Source organism: Strix uralensis, chromosome 34 (genome assembly GCF_047716275.1).
Source record: "Strix uralensis isolate ZFMK-TIS-50842 chromosome 34, bStrUra1, whole genome shotgun sequence".
Taxonomy (NCBI): Eukaryota; Metazoa; Chordata; class Aves; order Strigiformes; family Strigidae; genus Strix; species Strix uralensis.
The window spans coordinates 3,555,820-3,578,910 of NC_134005.1; the positions used below are offsets into that span (position 1 = coordinate 3,555,820).

General features: G+C 47.0%; 1 protein-coding gene across 4 annotated transcripts in view; it reads right to left on the reverse strand.

Annotated features, from left to right (window-relative positions):
- The window catches only part of LOC141936838 (maltase-glucoamylase-like), a 56,030-nt gene extending 44,410 nt beyond the window's left edge, over nucleotides 1-11,620 (reverse strand). Inside the window, exons 1-8 of one of the 4 annotated variants that reach the window (XM_074854170.1) lie at nucleotides 11,449-11,620; nucleotides 10,450-10,573; nucleotides 9,153-9,226; nucleotides 5,605-5,725; nucleotides 4,355-4,464; nucleotides 3,131-3,282; nucleotides 1,765-1,936; nucleotides 25-124 (exon numbers count right to left, since the gene is read on the reverse strand). In XM_074854170.1, the coding sequence (XP_074710271.1) occupies nucleotides 25-124; nucleotides 1,765-1,936; nucleotides 3,131-3,282; nucleotides 4,355-4,464; nucleotides 5,605-5,725; nucleotides 9,153-9,226; nucleotides 10,450-10,573 (853 nt within the window). In that variant the 5' untranslated portion in view covers nucleotides 11,449-11,620. Of the gene's footprint in view, nucleotides 1-24; nucleotides 604-1,764; nucleotides 1,937-3,130; nucleotides 3,283-4,354; nucleotides 4,465-5,604; nucleotides 5,726-9,152; nucleotides 9,227-10,449; nucleotides 10,574-11,448 lie in introns of those variants that run through there. The other 3 variants (XM_074854171.1, XM_074854172.1, XM_074854173.1) reach the window with 3 other exon arrangements.
- Nucleotides 11,621-23,091: the final 11,471 nt, after the last annotated feature.

The window sequence follows — 23,091 nt, forward strand, 5'->3', positions numbered from 1 at the left end:
TATTTATGGAGAAGACATCCTTACCCATGGCATTGCTATTCATCAAGAAAACGCCAAGAGAGGCTCCGGTGTTGTCTTCCAAACACAAGAAGAAAGTCTGAGCGCCGTATAAGTTATCCATGTTCTTAAAGGAAAACAGAAAAGCTGATTAAAAAAAAAAAAAAAAACCAAAAAAACCCAAAAAAACCCAAAAAGCAAAACAAAACAAAAAAAAAGAAAAAAAAAAAAAAAAAACAACAAAAAAAAACCCAAACAAACCAACCCAACAAGAACTATATACACCCTGGGGCATCTCAAAAATGTATCACATCTGAGGTTAAACTTGTCAAAAGGAAACAAACAGCAATAAATAAAATTGCCGATACTAACCTCATTGTTTTTATTTCTCTCTTTTATGGGAATGTCTTTAGTTGAAAGCACAACTTTGGGAAATCTACCCCAAATTTGCGCTGTTTGGATAAGAACCTCCACGGACCCATTATTTCAGAGATGGAGATTATAAATTGCATCTCTAGCAAGGATGGAAAGAAAATAAAGGAGAGATTTTCTACAATAAGTTTCGTTGATAATGAGGCAAATCCCAGTTTTCGGTTCAAAAATCAAAGCAGGTGTTATCAGCCCACAGACAATGTCTCAAAATTTTGAAACATTTTTTTCTTCTAAAACATTAATTAACTGCAAACCGAGCTTCTCCCCAAACCCTCTCCGTGTCACCCCTATTTCAGCCAGAGCCTTCAGGACTTACTCTAAATCCAGCGTAAGGGTTGGTGCCACATTAAACAACCTCCACGTAATACTCGTTTGATCTCATGATTATTATCTCAAACAATGAAAAACAATTTTAAATTGCGTTTGAGATGCTGTCGTTATAAATAAGCTGGTTTAGAGACTCAAATAAAATGTAAAAATATACTTATTATTTCTTCTTTCAGGATCTACGTTATTTTTCTTGCTCCCTGTTGTTGATTATACACCAGAAATTTAATGTTTTTTATTGGGGATTTTTTGCAACATTACCTTGTAAAGCACTTACACACTCTACCAAATCTTTCCTTTTTCTCATCAAGCCCAAAATCTATCAATAAGCACAGCAATAACATTTGACTATTTTCCCCCAAAGTGTCCCCAAAAAAACGTTGTGTGTGGGAATCCAAGTCAAAAAAAGCAATAAGCAAAAAAAAATAAGTATAAATACTAATGACTGATTTAAATCACAAACTTTGTGAGTTAATGCAGTGATATAGTGTCAAAAACTCACGGATTCAGGATAAAACATCTCACTGCAGATGGAAGAATACGCTTTTACAGTTTTTGGAAACCGGACGCCCTCGAAATCACCTCAAAAAAAGGCAGAAAATGTAGAAACAAAATAATTGCTGGCAGACTTGTTTTGCTTTGCCAAGCAACAGCTGCTAAGGGCAACTCTGCGCTATTTCCTGAGATTCGATGCCGCGGAAGGGAAAACGCTGCATTTACCGAATTTTGCACACAGCAGCGCATGAGCAGGGAAAAAAAAAAAAAAAAGGCAAAAAAGCCACGCCTGTCAGGTATGGATGTTCATCAGCTGATTCGCAGCAAAACCCAAGAAATTCAACCCAAATATTTACAAAATGCTACTCAACAGGAATTTATTCGGTGGTATCTCACATTTTGTGACACTTGGCAAGGAAATAAAACCTCAGGGGATATTGTTAATGTGCCAACTATGGCCAGATTCCAGAATTTACCTGAAATGAAGAAAAACGGAATAAAACAAGTGCTTACTCCGGAAGGGGCCGTGTCCCTGTTGAAGATGGGCCAGGTTTTCCAGTTGACGTCGTGCTGGTATCGCTTGTGGACGTGCTCGCCCACCCCGTAGATGTTGCTGCTGGGGAGCTTGATGGAGAGCTGCAGGAACTGCTCCGCGTACAGCAACGGGCCGACGGTGGTGTCGAACCTGGCGGAACCACGAAACGGTGCAGAAAAGTTTTGGTGCTGAAGGTCGGATCCATTAGTATCACTGAACCCCCCCAAAAAACCCCAAGCCGTTATTTGAGAAAATGTTTGCATCACGTGCCGCTGCTAATTTTATCAAATATAATTTGACCAAAACCAGTCACGTTGCATACTGCAGCAAAAATACTGTTTTTAATAAAAATTTAGTCATTGGAGGGTTTTTTATTGAAACCATAAAACACAACTTTATTTTTTTTCCAAATTAAATAAAAGCCTAAGGAAAATTTAAGCAACGTCCAAAACCATGTTTCAAGCACCCCAACGTTTTTTCTTCCAAATTAAATCAAAACCTAAGGAAAATTTAAACGATCTTCTAGAGCTCTTTCAAACGGGTCCAACCGAATTAAATTATTCTCCCCTCCACGTGCCGACTGAACCGGTCCTGAGCACCCTCCATCCGTCACATGCTCGCTAACGGTAAATCAGCCTTTAGAGAGGCTTTTAAGAAAGCAAATAATAACAAGAAAAAATATAAATCCTAATTAATTAAAGAGTTGATAGCAATCTGACTCTGCTAGTGGTCGGCTAAGTAATCACATTTTAATTGATTTCATAAATATTTACCCCTGAGGCTTCCGCCTTTCACTGGGTCTCGGTGCAAGGCTGTTGGTCCAGCTTTGCTTTCTCTAGTTCTGGGGTTTTTTTAGAAAACAAAGGGATTAAAATCCCTCAGTATAGAAGCAGTTTGAATATTTTACTTGCGGTTTTCAAGGACCAGCTTAGCCCTGGTTGGTACTAAACAGTCTCCTATCACACACCTGAAACACCGCCTGGTTTTGGGGGGTTGAGAACTTGAGGAGGAGCATCATAAATAAAATGTGATAAATGAAGTAAAAAGGTGACGTTGGGCCAGACTGATCGTTACTGATGAATCGATGGCACAATTTGTCAATTCTCCCTGGGATTGTGGGGAGAAGAGGGCACAGAACCAACGTGGAAAAAGCCAAACCCGGTGCGTTAGACCTCCCCATCTCCCAAATTTTATGCAGAAAGAGTTTTTTCATGCTTTTTATCCACCAAAAGAAGAGAAGAATCAGTTCAGAATCAGTTCAGAAGACACCCAAAGCAACCCAGACCTTCTGAGAAAACAGATGGCAACACGATTTTATGGATAAAAAGCCCAAAATTTACTCACAAAACTCGTCCGTTGCTTGCTCTGGTCACCTTGATGCCAAAGGGATTTTGCTGGACATCAACTTTATATTTTAAGTCGGAGGCTGCCGGACCACTGAAAGGTCTCACATGCTCATGAGGGACTTCAAATCTTTGTGTTTTAGGGTCAGTGATCTACGTAGGATTAAAGAAAAACAAATGTTTAAAGAACAAAATAAGTAATTTAGAAATTAACGTGTCGTTTTAACACTTCCCAGCCCAACCATCCCAATTTCATTTGGCCAAAAATCCCCCCCTGTTTCCAAAACAGCGTCACAAGAGGCCAACATCAATAAACGGCAAAATCCAGACTGCGCAAACCTATTCAGCCTCTTTATTTGGGCAGTAATGAGAGAATTTCCCATTATTGCTTGATCTGAGGGTATTTTTCCCTTTGGAAATACGCAGGAGGCAGAATTCTGCAGGACCGTGTTTGTAGGCATCGCCCGGCCCTTCTTCAGCATCTCGTCTTCAGTCTTTCTACATGGAGCCAAACCCTGCCTGACTTCCAGATTTCTGGCAGGAAAACACGTGGCAAACACACTCCAGCCCCAAGAAAATTTTAAAATTTGGGGGGAAAAAAAAAAAACAAAACCCAAAAACCAAAAACCGAACAAAAAACAACAAAAACAAACAAACAAACAAAAAACAGAGAAAAAAAAAGAAATAAAAAGGGTTTAAAAATTAAAAATAAAAATATTTTAAAAGCAAACCAGACCCAAAACTCACAAAACAAAACAAAACCCACCAAATTAAAAAAAAACGCCAGACAACAGAAGTCCTGTCCAGCCCCAAATCCACAGATTTTGGCATATTTATTATGCACTGAGCACCGAATTTTCCGTAAAATGCAAAGCGCTTTGGAAGCGTTAAAGCTTTCCGCTGGAACAGTCATGAGACACCCGTAAATAAACGTATTTGGTGCAAAACCGTTTTCCACAGACGGGCAGTGGGGGGAAGGAAGAAAGTAAAAGCTGATCTTTTTAAAGAGATTTGCCATTTTTCACACACAAATCCTGTAAACCTTTGCTCCTCTGGGTACAAAAAAGACCCTCCTGGTCAAAATTTTCCGTTGGAAGTGGCAGGTTGTGTTTTGGTGGGAGTCACGGGGCGAGAAAGGGAATTAATGTGCCCTTGTAACCCCCCAGCATCTCCCTCGCGCTCCAGCCAGGCCCGAATCCCGCCGAGAACGAAGCGAAAATCTCACCTTGAAGCGAAAGCGACTCCGCGTCTGGTGCTGCGCCGTGAGGAGGACGGTGGCGACGTCGCTCCCGAAAAGCGAAGGTGAGGGCAGACGCGTCAGCGTGGCCTGGAACCCTTCGGGTGGGGGAGTGAGATCACAGAATTGTGGAATCTCTGATTGGGGTTTGGGTGGGAAGGGACCTCACAGCCCACCCAGTGACACCCCCTGCCCCGGGCAGGGACACCTGCCACTAGCCCAGGTTGCCCAAAGTCCCGTCCAACCTGGCCTTGAACCCTTCCAGGGAGGGGGAAGCCACAGCTCCTCTGGGCAACCTGTGCCAGGGCCTCACCCCCCTCACAGGGAAGAATTTCTGCCTTAGATCTGACCTACATCTGCCCTCTGTCAGGTTAAAGCCATCACCCCCCGTCCTATCCCTACATGCACTTCAGAAAATAAAATAAAATAAAATAAAATAAAATAAAATAAAATAAAATAAAATAATAAAATAAAATAAAATAAAATAAAATAGTAAAATTAACTAAAATAAAATAAAATTGTAAAATAACATAAAATAAAATAAAATCATAAAATAAAGAAAAATAAAATAGACTAGAATAGAATAGAGTAAAATAAAACAAAACAAAATAAAACAAAACAAAATAAAACAAAACAAAATAAAATAAAACAAAATAAAATAAAACAAAACAAAATAAAACAAAATAAAATAAAATAAAATATAATAAAATAAAACAAAACAAAATAAAATAAAATAAAATCATAAAATAACATAAAATAAAATCATAAAATAACATAAATTAAAATAAAATCATAAAATAACATAAAATAAAAAAAACAAAATAAAGTAGAACAGAATAGAATAGAGTAAAATAGAGTAAAATAAAACAAAACAAAACAAAACAAAACAAAATAAAATAAAATAAAATAAAATAAAATAAAATAAAATAAAATAAAATAGTAAAATTAACTAAAATAACATAAAATAACATAAAATAAAGAAAAATAAAATAAAGTAGAATAGAATAGAATAGAATAGAATAGAATAGAATAGAATAGAATAGAATAGAATAGAATAGAATAGAATAGAATAGAATAGAATAGGAGTAAAATAAAACAAAATAAAACAAAACAAAACAAAACAAAATAAAAACAAAATAAAAGTAAAATCAAATCAAATCAAATCAAATCAAATCATTAATTATATTGCAATGGCAATCTGCACGCATTTAGTTCTGGGCGCTTCGGTGTCAACTCACCCTCCGGAGTCGCTCGCAGCCCACCGTCCACGCGGTACCCGTGGTTGGAGGAGAAGAAGCACCACGGCACGTTGGTGTCGCTCTGGGGGCTCCAGCAGCAGCCGCGGAGGACGCAGAGGCTCTGGCCCAAAAAAGGAGATTTTCAGGCAAATAAATCCCGTCACAAACTGCACCCGACAGCAAACCCTCTCAGGTATTTGCCACCAGCTCGACTCCGCCACTGGACGATCTCTTGGGTCCGTTTGTGGCAAAGAGCACGGACAAGTTGTTTGGGGGATTCGATGTGAAATATTGCTTATTAGTTCTGAAAAAAATGAGGATTCTGGAATTTTGTTCTTTCTTAAAGCCACGAGTGACGCAAATCCATTAAAGAAATTATTGGATACCATCGAATTGATATTATGATTGAATTATATTGAACATATAATTAAAGAATACCAATTTGTGGCTGTGAGAGCCACAAAAAGGGTGAAGAAAAGGTGATGCGCTGAGGATGTATAAAAGCGAGGGTTGGGTTTGCTCTTAAAACAGTGAAAAACACAATAATTTGAGCACAGAGACAACGCCGCGGGCTCCTTCGTGTCGCACGGGCATCTCCGCTGGGTGCATCAGCCCCCCGGCATCGCTCATGTCAACCCAACAGCAGAAACGTGCGGGTGAGTTCTGCAGAGCCACAAATGGAGAAAAAACACCTTTTTTTTTTTAATAAACATCAAAAAATCCCCCAAAACAAGCGGCTCTATCCATCGGTTAAAACGCGACTCTGGGTGTGGCGACACCGACCCCTCCAGCCCAACGGAGCGGCCGCCTTCACGCTGCGGTTAGAAATCAAATATTCACCCACTTTTTAAACGCATTCTGCTGCTGAAGGGAAGATTTGGGTCATAAATCAATTTAATTTTTTTTTTTTTTTCTGCCGTTAATGAAATAAATCATTCCCAGGGTCAAAGTGTCACAGTGATACGCGGGGAACGTCGCGGGGAGCAAAGGGCTGCGCCCGTGAACGGCCTCAGCCCAACCCAGGACGTGGGTCTGTAAAGATAAACCCAGCTCCGTCTACTCAACCCGGCTCTTTAAATCCTTAACGACCGTAAGGACTAATTAATAAAGAATTATTCTTCGGTATCAGAGGTGACCCAGCGCCTAGTTGGCTAAGATTCCCTTTTTCCAGTTTTCTAAGGTGCTTTGCCATCTTCCAATTACTCTTTCTTCTTCCTAGAGGAAGGACTATTTAAATAAAATTATTCAAATGAGAATATTTAAATAAGGCTTTAAATAATCCTCATGACTATTCATGACTTTGCACTTTCAGGAAGCATCACGCACACATAAATATATATTTATAAAAAAATTTCGTAGTAGTATATATATTTTATAGGAGGTATCTTGCACGTCCAGCACCAAGAAAGGAGCAGAGTCACCTGGAAAATTATTTCTTTATATATAAAGATTTCTATGCATAAATTATATATGTAATGTTACATATTTCATGTTGTATTGTTATGTCTTATATTATATTATATATGGCATATTAATTTTATGTACTTTATACATAAAAAAACCCCACACTCCTATATAAATACTTTTTCTATACACATACATATAAAACTTTTACGGTACGTATATTTTAGAGACGGGATCCTTCACGCCCAGCTCTGCGAAAGGAGCAGTCGACCTAAAAAATTATTTATTTAGCTATACTTTATATTTTTTTAATATATATAAAATATATACTATATAATATTGTGTTGTTCTGTATTATATTATATGTGGTACGGTATATTTGTTTCTAAATACTTTTTATAGATATACTTCTCTATATAAACACAGTAGATATATTTTTTAAAAAAACTTTTATAATACACATTTTATAGTCTATAACGTTCACGCCCAGCACCAGGGAGGAGCAGAGTCCACCCAGACGTTCATCTGCGTCATTCTCAAAGCCATTTCCTTCGTGTAAATAAACATTCACACCCGCCGCCCGCCCCGGGGCCATAAACCCCCCGACAGAGACCGGCACCAGGAGCCCCGGCCCAGGCTCAGGCAGGCGCAGGCGGAGGTTTTACCGCGGCTTAAGCCGTAACTCCTGAACTCTGCCCCAGGAACGGGGGCGGCTGCGCGTGTAACCGCTCCGTTATTTGACATAAACCCTCAGAAATGGACCCATTGGTCAGGAAATCCCCAGGGGACGTGTCCCGGCCACCAGAGGGGCATTTTTCAGGGCGTTTTCTTGCCTCGTTAAACTTCGCCCTCGTTGGCAGCGAGCGGTTAATGAATAGCAACTCGCTCCATCCCACACACGGTTAATAAATAAGTATTTTTGATAATTCTAGTTATACACACTCGTTTCCTGGATTTTTACATGTATTTTGCGCGCATGAGGAAAGCGAGACTTCCCATCAGACAAACGAGTTTACACATAATTTAAATTAATTGTCAATTTCTCAAAGAGCTTTTACCACGTCACGGTTAAAAAAGGCACCGTAAAACCACCTTCGTTATTCCTTATTATTGAAATAAACTCAAAAAATCAACCCTTCACGATGGAAATTGAGGGTTTTCAGCTCGTTCGCTTTGCGCCCCCGCTCTGCTCCACCTTCTGAAAAAACCCAGGTAAACCTTACGGGTGACGCAAAAAAATAAAGAATAAATAAATGAAAAAGGGCATAAAGAAAGACGTAAATCAATAAATAGATAAACGGAATCTGCGACACACGCGGCAAGATTTCCCGCAATAAGGGATGGCCGCGTTGCTTCTCTGCTTTTATCCTCAAATTCAGCAATATTTAATACTTTTAAATATTAATATTTAACAATAAGTTAATATTTAATGTCAGTCACTTGGGGCACAGCCGGCTCCGAGATATTAATTAAAGATTAAAATGATCTGCAAGTCTGCTCCGGCGCTACGTGCCGTCTCCCACGGAAACGAGGGCTCTGCCGTCATTTTGACCTTTAATTACGGCTTTAGCAGCCAAATGGTGTTAAATATTATTTTATGACATTACGACAGTGGGTTTTGCTGGAAAACTGAGATAATTCACCTCGTTTTCTTAATTCTGTGCTCTGTCATCGAGACGGCACCAACGTGAGAAAGCGACGGAGACTCAATTTGCCTCAGAAAATGTTGCAATATCACAGCCTGAAAATCTTACGCGTCACGATGGATTAATTTTTATTTTAAAACCCAAAAAAAAAGGCAGTTTCGGCAAAGTGGAGATATTTCCAAATTGGTCGGTGTTGGCGCAATTTTGTTCCCGATTTAAATTTAAATCAGTAGGACTGACTTTGTCGCTGCTCCAAGTGCTCCCTCAAGGAGAAAAACGCAACTTGGTAATGGGCTGAAATTGGTGAAATCGGTTATTATCCGTGGCTGCACATCACCAAAAAATATTCAGGCATTTGCCAGTTCAAAAATGGTTAAAAAAATCTGCTCTGGCATAAACAACGTAATTTCTTTTGTTATGAAATGGGAGTGATATATTCCATAGGTGTTAGGCTAGAAAACTTTCTTATTTTTGCTTCTTTTTCTCGTGTTTTCAGACCTTGGTGGCTACTTGGTCCGGGACGCAGTCGATCCGCTCGGCTGTTCCGACGCTGGGGCAGCTGGGGGAGAATTCTGTGAGGCAGAGAAACGAAGGGGTTAATCTCAATAATTTAAATTAAAATTATTATTACTATTAGCATTAATATTACTGCTGCTGCTACTTCTACTATTATGACAATTATTAAATGTCCTTTTAACGATTTTCCCAAGTTGTATCTCGTCCTCTCGAGAGTCTCCAACCACGAACGTCACTTCCAACAGCCTCAGCCTCCGCTGACTCGCCCCTTTTACACAATTCTGTGCAACCGTTCCAGAGAAAGACAGAAAAACGCCATTTTTCCAGGTTTTTAGAGGGGGTGTCTCTAAGACAAGGGATTTCTGATGGACTGAAACAACAAAAATATGTCAGGTTTATCGTTTTGTCTCTGGACAGCCGGGCCTTGTCTCCCTCCGTCTTTTTTTAGAAAATGAAGCAAAAGGAAATTGAGGTTTAGGGGGGAATAAAATTTGCCTTTAATTACGCGTCACCCCGTTTATTCCTGCAGTTCAGCATCATCCCTGTTATGGGCACGTGACTCCAGTTCACCTTTGGTTAATGATAAAAGGGCAGTAAATGATAAAACGATAAAATGAAAAAACAGCAAGTCCCGTCATAATTTTTGCAAAGGGCAGAAGAAAAATGTTTATTCTCGTTCGGTGCGGGGAGGGGGGGCGGGGGGTTGGTGATTTTCCACGTTCTTGAAGATTCTGATCGCAGTGAGCATGGAAATAATTCCCCACTAGATCCTGGGGCAGTGCGCAATTTCTGCAGATTATAAAAGAATTGTTTTGATTTTTATTATATCTAAAATCTCTATTTATTATAGAGATTTTGTTATATCTAAAATCTCTTTTATTATATCTAAAATATCTATTATATTTTATATACATTTTAATCTATTTGTATATAAATTATAATTTATAACATGAATTTCATTATTATAAATATCATTATAAATGATATATAAAATATCATTATAAATGATAATTTATGTTATAAATTATAATTTATATTATAAATGATAATTTATAATTTATAATATAAATTATCATTTATAATTTATATTATAAATTATCGTTTATATTATAAATTATAAATTACACGTTGTATATGTATTTTATATCATCTATTACATATTTCATATTACATTCCGATATATTTTAACATACTCTATTACACATAATCTTTCAAAGAGATCCAAAAAGTTCAAGATGGGGACTTTTTTCCCGATTCACCAGCAGAAATCAGCACTTACGGGTGGTTTTGGACACGGTTTCGCTCGTCGCTAAAACCCCGATGAGAACACAGGCAACGGCCACCACCAAACAGAAGAGGACGATTAATAAAATTTCCAATTTGCTGAATTTCTTCTTTTCCATCTACACCCAGACGAACGCAGTTATAGAAGGAAAACAAAAATAGCAGTTTTGGAAAACTCTAGAAATTATTCCAGTCTCAAACCACATCCCTTCACGCACGCGTTGCTGTAAGGGCCGAGCGCAATCGTTCTCGTGTTCAGAATAATTCAACTCACACGGACGATGTCGTGATTCACCACTGGGCGATTTCTTTTCCTCCCTGAAAACTCCTCTTAAATACGCACAAACCATCATTTTCATCCAACTCTAATTATAGTGATTTTTTTTTTTTTTCTATTTTACCAAAACTCCAGAACTAAAACTGAACAAATTTGCACGTTTTGGTTTTGCAAGTTTTATTTTTGCAAACACACAAAAACTCCTGTTGTCAATTTCTCTAAAAAAAATAAATTAACAGGTTAAGCTAGTTATTTGTAAAGGAGAAAACCGTGCGCATAAAAAAAAAACAACTTAAGCCTGTTGCACCTCTTCACCTCTCGTGCCCCAGCAGCCCAAAAAACTGAAAAAAATTCATTTTAAGCCCTAAACAATAGAGTATCTCTGCCGCTCCGCGATTCCCTTTTATATTGACCGAATATTGACCAGGACCCCAAAGGACTAACATTCATTTGGGGGAAAAACTGAAATAATAATGATAATTATCAATAATAGTTGTTAAAACTGTATTTGTTATAGTATTATTATTATTATTAATGTTTTTAATGCCCTCAGCCCCCATCCCAACCAACCGTAACGTTCAATTTTCCGTTCTTTCATTCCCAAGTATCCGGATGATAAAAACAAGGATGTTTGGTTTATTCGACCGCCAGGCAAATAGGCAGCAGACAAGCAAAAATTTCTAGAAAAACAGGTATCCAGTAAATTAAACGACGTACCTTATGGCTCTTTTTCCTTCCTCTTTCAGCTGTTGCGCTCGGCTGTGAATCCAGGTTTTATTCCGTCCCGTTATCAGCCGGGCGCATCGTTTGCTAACGAGCTACGCCAACGGCAGCCGCACGCCTCCAGCCTAGCTGGGCTTTTTTTTTTTTTTTTAAGGATTTACAGCTTTGTTTTGCTGATTCCACAGAGCCCTCCCTCACGAGACACAGGCACGGCCCTCAATTCACCTTCCTGCTGTCACGGATTTATCACGATTTTTCCGCGAGTCGTGACACAACTTTGAATTGCAGGAATGAAAATGTCAGGGTTTGCGTGGCCGGGTTTTGGTCGCCGGAGGGGCTACAGGGGTGGGGGCTTCTGTGAGAAGCTGCTCGAACTTTCCTCCATGTCCCGTAGAGCCGATGCCAGCGGCTCCAAGATGGACCCGCCGCTGGCCGAGGCCATGAGTGGTGGTAGCGCCTCTGGGATAACGTTATTTAAGAAGAGGGGGAGGAAAACGATGGGCAGAACAATAGCGGCACAAAGGAGTGAGAATATGTGAGAGCAACAACTCTGCAGACACCAAAATTGGTGAAAAATGAGGGGGAGGAGGTGCTCCAGGCACCAGAGCAACCCATGATGAAGACCGTGGTGAGGCTGTGCAGCCCATGGAGGTCCATGGTGGAGCAGATCTCCACCTGCAGCCCGTGGAGGACCCCACGCTAGAGCAGGTGGGTGCCCAAAGGGGGTTGTGACCCCGTGGGAAGCCCATGCTGGAGGAGGATCCTGGCAGGAGCTGTGGACTGCTGGAGCAGTTTGTGAAGAGCTGCAGCCCTGTGGGAAGGACCCACGTGTGGGAGAAGTGTGTGGAGGACTGTCTCCCTTGGGAGGGACCCTATGCCGGAGCGCGGAGGAGTGTGAGGAGTCCTCCCCCTGAGGAGGAAGGACCAGCAGAAAAAAATGGGTGATGAACTGACCACAACCCCCATCCCCTGCCCCCCCCGCACCGCTGAGGGGGAGGCGGTAGACAAATCAGGAGCAAAGCTGAGCCCAGGAAGAAGGGAGGGGTGGGGGGAAGGTGATTGTAAGATGTGGTTGTATTTCTCATTACCCTACTCTGATTTGGTTGGTAATAAATTAAACTAATGTCCCCAAGTCAAGCCTGTTTTGCCCACGGTAATTGTGGTAAAAGGGGTAATTGGATGTCCCTGTCCTTACCTCCCCCCACGAGCCTTTCGCTCTATTTTCTCTCCCCTGCCCAGCTGAGGAGGGGGGTGGTAGAGCAGCTCTGGTGGGCACCTGGGCCAACCCACCAACTGTAAAAAGAAGTCGAGATGTTATAAAATCAGGTGTGTTTGCTTTTGTCTCGATTCGATTCGCAGGAATTAAGAGCCAGTTACGTTAAGAGCCCATCAGTCACTTGAAGACAAGGGAATTCTGGCAAATCCATGAAAGTAAGAAAATTGGTCCCAACTCAACGAAGGTTCCTGGAAGCTGCCCGGATCAAACTCCACCCTCAAACAAAAATCAGCCTCTAGCAATGATGTGCCCATCCCTAAAATCTGCCTCTGCCACAACAAAAGGATGAAACACCTACCTCAGGCATTCAGGGGGGGAAAAGGAAAAGAATTTTTTAAAATTTTTAAAAACCACATTCCGAAAGTCAGTTCATATGGAAAAGACTCGTTCAGAAACTCCCAAAAAACAGAAAAAGGAAAAGAGCAACAATTCCTGCACCTCCACCCTTCCGGCTCCCCTGGAGGGCAGGGCAGGTGTTTTAGGGGTTATTTTTCTATTTTTATGCTAAAAGCGGAACGTGCAGAGAGTCCTGACGCAGAGGTTGGAGACCAGGACTCCTCCTTGCGCAAAGAACATGTTGACCCACAAGCAGAAGCTACCGTATGTTCTCACTTGCTGAATTACTGAAGTATCCTGCCGACAACCTTCAGCCCATCCCTTTTCCCCTTTATTTTTACTTTTTTTTTGTTTATTTGCCGCTCGAGTAAACGGAAGCCCACAGGGCTTGGCAGAGCCCCAACCAACGGGTCTCGTAGCGGGCAGCCTGAAGAAGGTTTATCTCACCGTTAGCCCAGTCTCAAAAATCAGGAGCTTTCATTATATAACAATTTACACCAAGAAATTTCGATTGTGTTTGCGAGCCAAGCCCTGAAATAATCTCAACCAAACAATTGCGTTCCCATGGAAAAGCAATAAACTTGTTTAAAATCCAAAGTACCCGTAGGAGACCCAAGACGCTGTAGACGTGGCTTAAACTCCATGTGCTGGTACCTGGGCAGACCTTCACCTGCCTGCACGCTTAAAAATGGGTCAAAATAGCCCTTTTTGGGCCAGGTGTGAAGCACTGCAGAGAGAAAGACCATGATCTGAAACTGAATCTTGGTGTTATTTATGGTTTTTTTGTTAGTCAGAGTTCCAGCCACGATAGTCATCGCAACGGCTGCGTTCCCAAATCGTCGCTGGGTCAAAGGAGGAAGAAATTTCGCAGCTCCCCGTGTAAACACAGGAGTGACTTGTCATGAAGCTGTAAAGAGCTGTTGGAGACCTCGGAAGCTGAGCAGATGCGCCTCAAGGTCTCACGAGGACCTGACGTGAATCTAACATGAATGTTATATTACCGCGCGTAAGAAAAAAAAAAAAATGTCTTTTATTGCCAGTGAAAGTATAAACAGAAACTGAGGTGGGGTCGGGTGCTGGAGGAACAAGTTTCATGATAGTCTGAACCACAATCATCGAGGTAGAGCAGTTGCTTATGTCTGCACATTAATAACTGTTATTTTTTGAGGTAGACAATATGTCTCCCAAAAGCTGGATTTTACCTATTGCCAAAAATTTATTATCTCCCCTTTCAGCTACAAAAAAAAAAAAAAAATCGCTTGGGGGAAAAAAAAAAAAAAAAGGTGTATTTGTGTATTTTCTCTGTGACTGCTCACACCTTGGACGCATCAAAATATGGTTGACAACGCGACGTGACCAAAATCTACGGACTGATTGGTTTATTTTTTTCAAACCGGAATGAAATAGCATTAGGAACGTTGGTGAATGTGAAAAGCGTCCGACAAGAAAATGTCCTGGACCTGTGGCTCGTAGCTGACAGCGGAGATGGTGACTGTAAACGGGGGGCGGCGTAGGGAATAAACGTGATGAGTTGGAAACCTGCCCCCCGCTGCAGGTCTGCGACCTCGTGGGGATGACGGAGTCGGGGTGGGTCGGCTCCCGCGACCGGGGTGTTGCAATGGCAGGACACGAGCTCCTTCGGAAGGGGCAGAAGAGTTGCCCCTTTGTGGAGCGTGTGGAGCTTTTCCATGGAGAGGGACGAGGAGCCAGCTGAGACCTCCTGGGTTGGGATGAAAGCAAGAACCGGTGACGGGGACACTGTAGCAGGTGTCGCTACAGGCCAGGATGAACAAGCGGCTGAGGCCCTCTACAGACAGAGAGGAGCAGCCTCACAGTCACAGGCCCTGGTCCTCAAGGGGAATTCAACCAGCCTGACATCGAGTGTCCAAAGAAGAGCGATGAAGCTGGTGAAGGATCTGGAGAACAAACTCCATGAGGAGCAGCTGAGGGAACTGGGGGCGTTTAGCCTGGAGAAAAGGAGGCTCAGAGGAGACCTTGTTGTTCTCTACAACCACCTGAGAGGAGGTTGGAGCGAGGTGGGGGTCGGTCTCTTTTCCCAAGTAACAAGGAGGAGAGGAAATGGCCTCAAGTTGCACCAGGGGAGGTTTCGATTGGATATTAGGAAAAATTTCTTCACGGAAAAGGTTGTCAGGCACTGGAACAGGCTGCCTGGGGAGTGGTGGAGTCACCGTCCCTGGAGGTGTTGAAAAGACGTGTAGATGTGGTGCTCGGGGGACGTGGGTTAGTGGTGGACAGTGTTAAGTTTAGGGTGGACTCAATGACCTTAAGGGTCTTTTCCCACCTAAATGACTCTGCGATTCTAATCCAGGAGGTTCCTGGTGGACAACGCTCCTCCTGAGCAAGGGAGGAGATGTGCTCTGCTGGACTTCGTGCAGAGGCCGTACAGAAGATCATGGAATGGGTTGGGTTGGAAGGGACCTCTGAGGGTCATCTAGGCCAACCCCCCTGCAATGAGCGCGGAGACGGAGCCAGGCTCTTCTCAGCGGTGCCCAGTGCCAAGACCAGAGGCAACGGGCACAAACTGGGACACGGGAGGTTCCTTCTGATCATCAGGAAACACCTTGTGAAGGGTGAGAGTGGCCAAGTGCCGGCACAGGTTGCCTGGAGAGGCTGTGGAGGCTCCCACCCTGGAGATACTCAGAAGCCCTCTGGGCACAATCCTGGGCCACCGGCTCTAGCTGGGGGTTGGACCAGATGACCTCGAGAGGTGCCATCCAACCTCAACTATTCCATGAAATAATGGGTTTTTCGAGCTAATTTCTATCTCATGGCTACGTTATCTCCCTACAGACCCCCCCCCCCCATAGGGCTGGTGCCTGGGTGGGGGTTCCCCAGTGTCTCACAGCCCTCACGCCCCCACCGATGCCAGAAGCAGCCAGGCAATACCAGGACACAACACATTCTGTATTTGAATTATATTTTTTTTTCCCCCAGAAATACAGGAAAAAAGGGGGAAGGGGACACAAATCAAATACAGGAAAGGGAAAAAAAAAAAGGTTATAATAAAAAAAGATATTTTCCCCCCCACCCCTCTTCCCACCCCCTTTTGACCCCCCCAGTTTAGGATCTGGGGCTGGCTGGGTCACCAAGGCTCCACCTGTACTGGGAAGAAAGTGTTAACAGACCCCCAAAACACCACCCTTTCACCCCAAAACCAGCCCCAGGAGCTTCAAGTTCCCCATACAATGCCTCCCAGAGCCATTCCCAGTCCTCCCAATTTCTGGCCAGGACTCAAATTCCACCCCAAGGGAGGATAGAGGAAGGGTCCCCCCCTCCTGGGCCTCCAGGACCTGGGGCTGTGTTTTGGGGCAGAAACCCTCAATTTGAAGGCCATCGACCAACTCTGGGAAAACTGGATTAACACCAGGTCTGGGGTAAAACAGGGGTAGCTCTGAAGCTGGGGAAGTCCCTCATCTTCCCAGTATGCCAGTGAAAAACCCACCTTCCTCCCAGTATACCAGTAAAACTCCCCATCCTCCCAGTATACCAGTTAAAAACTGTCATCCTCCCAGTATACTAAGGAAAAGTCCCCTTCTTCCCAGTATACCAGTTAAAACCACCTGTCCCCCCCAGTATACCTGTCAAGAAACATATTTCTGGTATACTAGTGAAAAAGAAAACCCTGTCCTCCCAGTGTACCAGTAAAACCCTTGCATCCTCCCCCAGTAATAGATCCTTGTCCTCCCAGTGCACCAGTGAAAACATGCCTTCCTTCCAGTATACCAGTTCAAACTTTCACATCCTCCCAGTATACCCGTGAAAAAACTCTGTTCTCCCAGCACACCAGTGAAAAGGGGCCTTCCTCCCAGCACACCAGTTAAAAAGCATTCTCCCAGTATACCAGTGAAAAAGCAGTCTTGCACCCAGTATACCAGTTAAGAACCCCTGTCTTCCCAGTATGCCAGTTTAAAAAAAATAAAATTCCCAGTATACAAATCACTAACCACTATCCTCATAGCATACCAGTCCAAAACCCACCTTCCTCCCAGTCTACCAGTGAAAACTGCCAGTATACCAGTTAAAAACCTAGCCTCCTCCCAGCATACCAGTTTACTGCTGTCCTCCCAGTACTCCAAAAGGGCCTTCCTCCCAGTGTACCAGTTCCCCCCCATCCTCCCAGTCCCCCCCATCCTCCCAGTGAGCAAGTGGGGGACGCAGAGCTGCCCCCCTCCCCACCCCTGGGTGCCCTGCGGCTCAGGGCCAGGGTCTCCAGACATGGTGGGGTGGCCCCGGCAGCCCCTCGCCCTCCCTGGGTGCCTCCTCCTTGGCGCAGCACCGCCGAGAGTCCTCGTGGCCGCTGGGGCCGTGACCGGGGCCGTGCTGGGGCCCCAGGCTGGGACCCCAACTAGGCCCGAAAGTAGGCCCAAAAGTAGGCCCCAAACCAGGCCCGTAACCGTGGTAACCAGGACACCTGGACCTGTCGCCAGGGCAACCGGGGCCATCATCAGGGCAACAGGGGCCATCGTTGGGGCAACCAGGACCATCACTGGGGCAACCAGGGCCATCACCAGGGCGGTAACCAAGGCCGCAGTCAGGCCTGTGAGTAGGCCCCAGACTAGGCCCCGGAGCAGGCCCGAAGTTGTGGTAACCAGGCCCGTAACCGTGGTAACCAGCGCAGCCGGGCCCCACCCGCGGCGCGGGCAGTCCATGGCGACCGGGGGGCCCGGGGTTGTCAGCGGGGCCGGCGGTGAGCGGCGGGGGGCAGACGGCCGTGGGGCCCTGGCCGGGACAGGGAGGCTCCGCTGGGATGGCCTGGAGGAAGCGAGCGGCACGGACCAGGCACTCCCGGTAGCCGCTGCGGTAGCGCCGCAGGAACAGCTCCTCCGTCCCCGAGGGCTCTGTGCCGAAGAGAAACATGGTGACCACCTCTGCCCCCCCCCCCCGCCTCCCCCCACGCAGCCCTGTAGCAGCCACAACGTAGCGTCCCCCCGGCTGGCTGTGGGGCAGGGGTGGGGGTCCCGGGGGTGGGGGGGGGAAACTGAGGCACGGACCTGAGAGGGGCTGCGCCCGCAGGAACTGCACCGTTTTCTGCAGGATCTCGGCCTTCTCCACCTTGGGGTTCCGGAGGCGCTAGGGGGGGTGGGGGGAGGGGAGAGAGAGAGAGACGGGGTGGGGGAGGGGAGGGGGGGACACACACACTTGTCACACGAACCGTGACAATGGGGGGCAGGGAGGGGGCGGTGGCGGCCACGGTGTCGTGACAGAACCACCGTAGGGCCCCCGACAGCACCCGGAGAGAGCCGTGAGCGAGCCCTGGGGGGGCCTGAGAGTGCCCTGAGAGTGCCACGATAGAGCTCCCCAATAGTGTCACAATAGTGTCACGACAGTGTCACGACAGTGTCACGATAGTGTCACGATAGAGCTCCCCAATAGCATCACAATAGTGTCACAATAGTGTCACAATAGAGCTCCCCAACAGTATCACGATAGTGTCACGATAGTGCCATGATAGAGCTCCCCCACAGCGTCACGATAGTGTCACAACAGTGTCACAATAGAGCTCCCCAAGAGCATCACAATAGTGTCACGATAGTGCCACGATAGAGCTCCCCCATAGTGGCACCCCCATAGTGTCACGACAGTGTCCTGACAGACCACCAAGAGTGACCCAATCGTGCCCCCACGTTGCACCCCGATAGTTCCCCGACAGCACCCAATAGTGCCCCGATAGCGCCACGACAGAGCCCCCCGATAGCGCCCCAAGAATGTCCCGACATATCCCTGGTGGGCGGGAGGCACCGGGATAATCGCGATGGATAATCGTGACAAAACCCCGAGTGTCACGACAGAGTCACGACAGAGAGCAAATCATTGTGACCGAGCCACCACAGCGTCGTGACAAAGGGTGTGACGGGAACGGCAGAGCCCTGATCGTCAAGCTAGAGCTCAGCGGGAGCTGTGGGAGTCACGACAGAGCCACGGCTGTCGTGACAGTCACAATAACCACGACAGTGACACGAGAGGGCCTCGGCGGAACCCAGCGGCGCCCTGACGGTCGTTATAGAGCTGTGAGAGCTGCGAGGTCAAGATAAAGCCACGACAGAGCCGTGATAGTCGCAATAATGTCGTGATAGTCATGATAGTGTTGTGATAGTCACGATAGTGTCGTGACAGAGCTGTGGGAGTCACAGTCGAGCCCTTATAGAGCCCAGAAAGTCGCGATAGAGCTGCGATGGTCACAATAAAGCTGTGAAGAGCCACGATAGTCCCGCGACAGAGCTGCGATAGAACTGGGAGTGGTGACAGAGCGTGACAGGGCCGCGATAGTGGTGACAGGGCCGCGATAGCCGTGACAGGGCCGTGATAGTCGTGACAGGGCCGCGATAGTCGTGACAGGGCCGCGATAGCGGTGACAGGGCCGCGGTAGCGGTGACAGGGCCACGATAGTCGTGACAGGGCCGCGATAGCGGTGACAGGGCCTCGTTAGCCGTGACAGGGCCACGATAGTCGTGACAGGGCCGCGATAGCCGTGACAGGGCCGCGATAGCGGTGACAGGGCCGCGGTAGCGGTGACAGGGCCACGATAGTCGTGACAGGGCCGCGATAGCGGTGACAGGGCCTCGTTAGCCGTGACAGGGCCACGATAGTCGTGACAGGGCCACGATAGTCGTGACAGGGCCACGATAGCCGCGCCGGGGCCTCACCTGGTCGCGGGTGGCCGCCAGCAGCAGCAGCCGGAGCCGGTCGAGGCTGCGGTTCATGCGGTCGCGGCGACGCTTCTCCATGAGCGGCTTCAGGAGCTGCCCGGGGGTGGGGGAGGGGAGGGGAGGGGGGGCAGAGTGAAAGTGAGCCCCGACCCGGGCCTAACTGGGCTGGGGCCAAAGCAGGCCGGGTCTCAACAAGGCCAAATTGGGATGGGGTGGGTTGGACTGGGACCAAACTGGGATGGAACGGGTTGGACTGGGACCAAACTGTGTTAGGAAGGGTTGGACTGGGATCAAATTGGGTTGGGATGGGTTGGACTGGGACCAAACTGGGATGGGATGGGTTGGACTGGTACCAAACTGGGATGGAACGGGTTGGACTGGGACCAAACTGGGTTGGGATGGGTTGGACTGGGACCAAACTGGGATGGAACGGGTTGGACTGGGACCAAACTGGGATGGGATGCGTTGGACTGGGACCAAACTGGGTTGGGATGGGTTGGACTGGGACCAAACTGGGATGGAACGGGTTGGACTGGGACCAAACTGGGTTGGGATGGGTTGGACTGGGACCAAACTGGGTTAAGACGGGTTGGACTGGGACCAAACTGGGATGGAACGGGTTGGACTGGGACCAAACTGGGTTGGAACGGGTTGGACTGGGACCAAACTGGGATGGAATGCGTTGGACTGGGACCAAACTGGGATGGAACGGATTGGACTGGGACCAAACTGGGATGGGGAGGGTTGGACTGGGACCAAACTGGGATGGAACGGGTTGGACTGGGACCAAACTGGGATGGGATGGGTTGGACTGGGACTAAACTGGGATGGAACGGATTGGACTGGGACCAAACTGGGATGGGATGGGTTGGACTGGGACCAAACTGGGATGGAACGGGTTGGACTGGGACCAAACTGGGATAGGATGGGTTGGACTGGGACCAAACTGGGATGGGGCGTGTTGGACTGGGACCAAACTGGGATGGAATGGATTGGACTGGGACCAAACTGGGATGGAATGGGTTGGACTGGGACCAAACTGGGATGGAACGGGTTGGACTGGGACCAAACTGGGTTGGGATGGGTTGGACTGGGACCAAACTGGGATGGAACGGGTTGGACTGGGACCAAACTGGGATGGAACGGGTTGGACTGGGACCAAACTGGGTTGGGATGGGTTGGACTGGGACCAAACTGGGATGGAACGGGTTGGACTGGGACCAAACTGGGATGGAATGCGTTGGACTGGGACCAAACTGGGATGGAACGGATTGGACTGGGACCAAACTGGGATGGGGAGGGTTGGACTGGTACCAAACTGGGATGGAACGGGTTGGACTGGGACCAAACTGGGATGGAATGGATTGGACTGGGACCAAACTGGGATGGAATGCGTTGGACTGGGACCAAACTGGGATGGAACGGATTGGACTGGGACCAAACTGGGATGGGGAGGGTTGGACTGGTACCAAACTGGGATGGAATGGGTTGGACTGGGACCAAACTGGGATGGAATGGATTGGACTGGGACCAAACTGGGATGGGATGGGTTGGACTGGGACCAAACTGGGATAGGATGGGTTGGACTGGGACCAAACTGGGATGGGATGGGTTGGACTAGGACTAAACTGGGATGGAACGGATTGGACTGGTACCAAACTGGGATGGGATGGGTTGGACTGGGACCCAACTGGGTTGGGTTAAGGCCTGGGCTGGGCCTACCTGGGCCAAAGCTGGATCTAACTGGGCCAGGTCATAATGGGGTTAAACTGGGATGGGATGGGTTGAGTTGGGGTTAAACTGGGCCAGACTGGGCCAGGACTGGACCAAAGCAGGTTGGGGTTAAATCGGACTGGGTTGGGTTGGGGCCAAACTGGGCCAAACCAGCCTGGGGGCAACAGGCCAAACTGGTCAGGTTGGGGCCAAACCAGCCCAAACTGGTCTGGGATCAAATCTTGGGGACAAACTGGGTTGGGATGGGGCTGAACTGGGCCAAACTGGGTCAGGTTGGGGCTGAACCAGGCCAAGTCCAACCAAGATGAACTGAACTGGCCCAAACCAAACTGGGCCAGGCTGAACTGGGCCATACTGGGGACTAGGCCTGGGTCAGCAGGACCAGATCAAACTCAAAACCGGGTCCAACTGAACTGGGCCAAGAGAGACAGAGCCGGCTGTGGGCCAAACTGGGATGAACTGGGCTAATCTGAGCCAACCGGGGCCAAACCACGTTGAGTCAGGACAAACTTGGGCTGGGTTTAACTGGGTTTGGATGAACTGGGCCAAGCTGAACCAGACTGGGCTGAGCAGGGCTGGACTGGGACAAGTCTGGACTGGGTTGGGCTGAGACTGAGCCAAACCAGGGTGAACTGGGCTGAACTGGGCTAGACCAGGTTGAAACAGATCAAACTGGGCCAAACTGGGTTGAATCAGGCCACTATGAGCCAAACTAGGCCAGGATGAGCTGAACTGGGTCAAGTCCTAACTGGGCCAAACTGGGCCAAGACCTAGACGGGCCAAACTGGGCCAAGTTCTAACAAGGCCAGACTGAAGCCTGAACGAGGCCAAACTCAGCTGAGTTGGGCTGAACCAGGCCAAGTCCTAACTAGGCCAAATCCAAACTGGGGCAAACGAGGTCAAACCAGAGCTGAACTGGGCCAAGTCCTAACTGGACTGAACTGGGCCAAGCCTGAATGGAGCAGAACTGAGCCAAGTCCTAACTGGGCTGAACGGGGTCAAACTGGGCTAAGCCTAAACAGCATCAAATAGCACCAAGTCCTAACTGGACCAAGGTGTGCCAGACTGGGCCAAGGCCAGACCAGGCTCAACCCAGCCAAGACCAATCAAGGCTGAAAGCCTGGGTTGAACTGGGCCAAACTGGGCCAAGTCCTTGCTGGGAACTGGCCTGAACTGGGCCAAGCACAATCAAAGCTGAAATGGGCCAAATCCTAACAGGTTGGAATTGTGCTGAACTGGGCCAAGCTGGGCCAAATGGGGCCAAACTGGGCCAAGACCAAGCCAGGCTGAGCTGGACCAAACACTAATTGGGTCAAACTGGGCCAAAGCCAAACTGGACCAAACTGGGCTGAACAGAGCCAAGCCCAAATTGGGCCAAATAGATACAAACGAGACCAAGCCCCAAACCAGGCTGAACTGGGCCAAACCCTAACTGGACCTAACTGGGCTAAATGGGGCCAAACCAGTTGAACTCCAAACTGGTCCAAACCAGACCAAGCCTAATCCAGGCTGAACTGGGCCAAACCCTAATTGACCTGAGTCAGGCCAGACTGGGCTGAACTTGGCCAAGCCCAAACCGAGCCAAAAGGGGCTGAACTGGGCCAAGCTCAAATTGGGCTGAAC